The 1363-nt window shown below is 33.3% G+C and overlaps 1 protein-coding gene across 1 annotated transcript in view; it reads right to left on the bottom strand.

Annotated features, from left to right (window-relative positions):
- Nucleotides 1-1096, bottom strand: part of xaf1 (XIAP associated factor 1) — a gene marked incomplete in the record, with an annotated part of 11042 nt that extends 9946 nt beyond the window's left edge. The window contains 1 exon segment of the mRNA XM_014023685.1: nt 966-1096. Within this exon segment, the coding sequence (XP_013879139.1) occupies nt 966-1078 (113 nt within the window).
- Nucleotides 1097-1363: the final 267 nt, after the last annotated feature.

Below are 1363 nucleotides of genomic sequence, written 5' to 3'. Positions count from 1 at the left end.
GCAGTTCTGAAGGCAAAAGGGGGTCCAACCCGTTACTAGCGTGGTGTACCTAATAAAGTGACCGGTGAGTGTAGTTCCACACACTAAACATTTTCTGTCCATTCACATCAAAATGTTTGTTTCCATCAGGAATAATGAGCTGGCACTTTTTGTATTTGTAACTTTACAATTTTTAAATGATTTAAATTAATTTACAAAAAGATTCTTTGTGTTTTGCTTCTTTGGTCTGTAGGCAACATGTTGCTGTAGTTTTGATCTTATAGCTGGAGTTTTGCTCCTTTTAGTTTGTTTTGCTTCTTTTCATAAGCTATTTTGCATTACTTTATCCAATATTTTCTGAAAACAAATACAGAACTAGCAATGTTAAGTAAAAAAAAAATCAAAGTATTTGAGATGTAATATACTTTACAAAACGAGTAAAAAGAGAGATAAATTACATTTGTATGGATTTAAAAGTGAAACTGAAAATGAAATTAAATTGTTCAACTAAATTGACAGATTCTTAAAACACACACAATATAATTATTTTTAATTATCCATGACATAATGTTCATATGCCTGAAGTTGTGTTTAACTGCACGTTTTATTGATTTAGACTGAAACACACCCTAACGTGCCAACACTGTAACTTCCTGTGGTCCTTGAACACCTCACAGAAACAAAACGATTTGAGTGCACCTGTTAATGCTTAACTAAATTTACATGTTAAAGAAAGTTCCTCTCTTTGCACCTGTAAGTTAACACCACCACTAACTCTTGTGATTTTGATTACAGACTTTAAAAAAAGCCCCATGCAAAGATCTGAATGTTGCCATTTATACATGTTTAGGCTTAAAGCGTGACTCAAACTTCAGTGTTTACGTCCAACAACGTGTTAATTTAGACACAAAACTTACACTTTTAACCTTAAAAATAGTTTTTTGTCCTTTTTTTTTTTTTTTTAAATAAAAGCTGTCAAATCTTACCATTTCATGCAGGTTTGAGTTGCTTCTTTATCATCCATGGCAGGACTGTTTTTACGTTTTACCAGAACAGAAAGTGAAACTCGCTGAGCTCCACTTTCTGTAGTTCTCCACATCTGCCACAGGGGGCGCAGTGCACCTCTGATGAGCCAGCTCAGACAGACTGCAACGTGATTATTTTTTTATTAAACAATTTACCAGTGTTGTATAAAGCAGCGGTTCCCAAACTTTTTTATCTTCTGACCCACAAAATATCCATGGCAAAAACTTGTGACCCCAAATATTACTGGTCTGAGTACATAAACTCTGTTAATAACCCTAAAAACACAGGTTTTTGAGATCTAAACAGCTTGTACACACATATAAATACTTATTTTTACTTATTTTGTGTTTTTGTAATA

Source organism: Austrofundulus limnaeus, unplaced genomic scaffold (assembly GCF_001266775.1).
Source record: "Austrofundulus limnaeus strain Quisiro unplaced genomic scaffold, Austrofundulus_limnaeus-1.0 Scaffold385, whole genome shotgun sequence".
NCBI classification, from domain to species: domain Eukaryota; kingdom Metazoa; phylum Chordata; class Actinopteri; order Cyprinodontiformes; family Rivulidae; genus Austrofundulus; species Austrofundulus limnaeus.
This window is presented reverse-complemented; position numbering and strand designations above follow the sequence as displayed.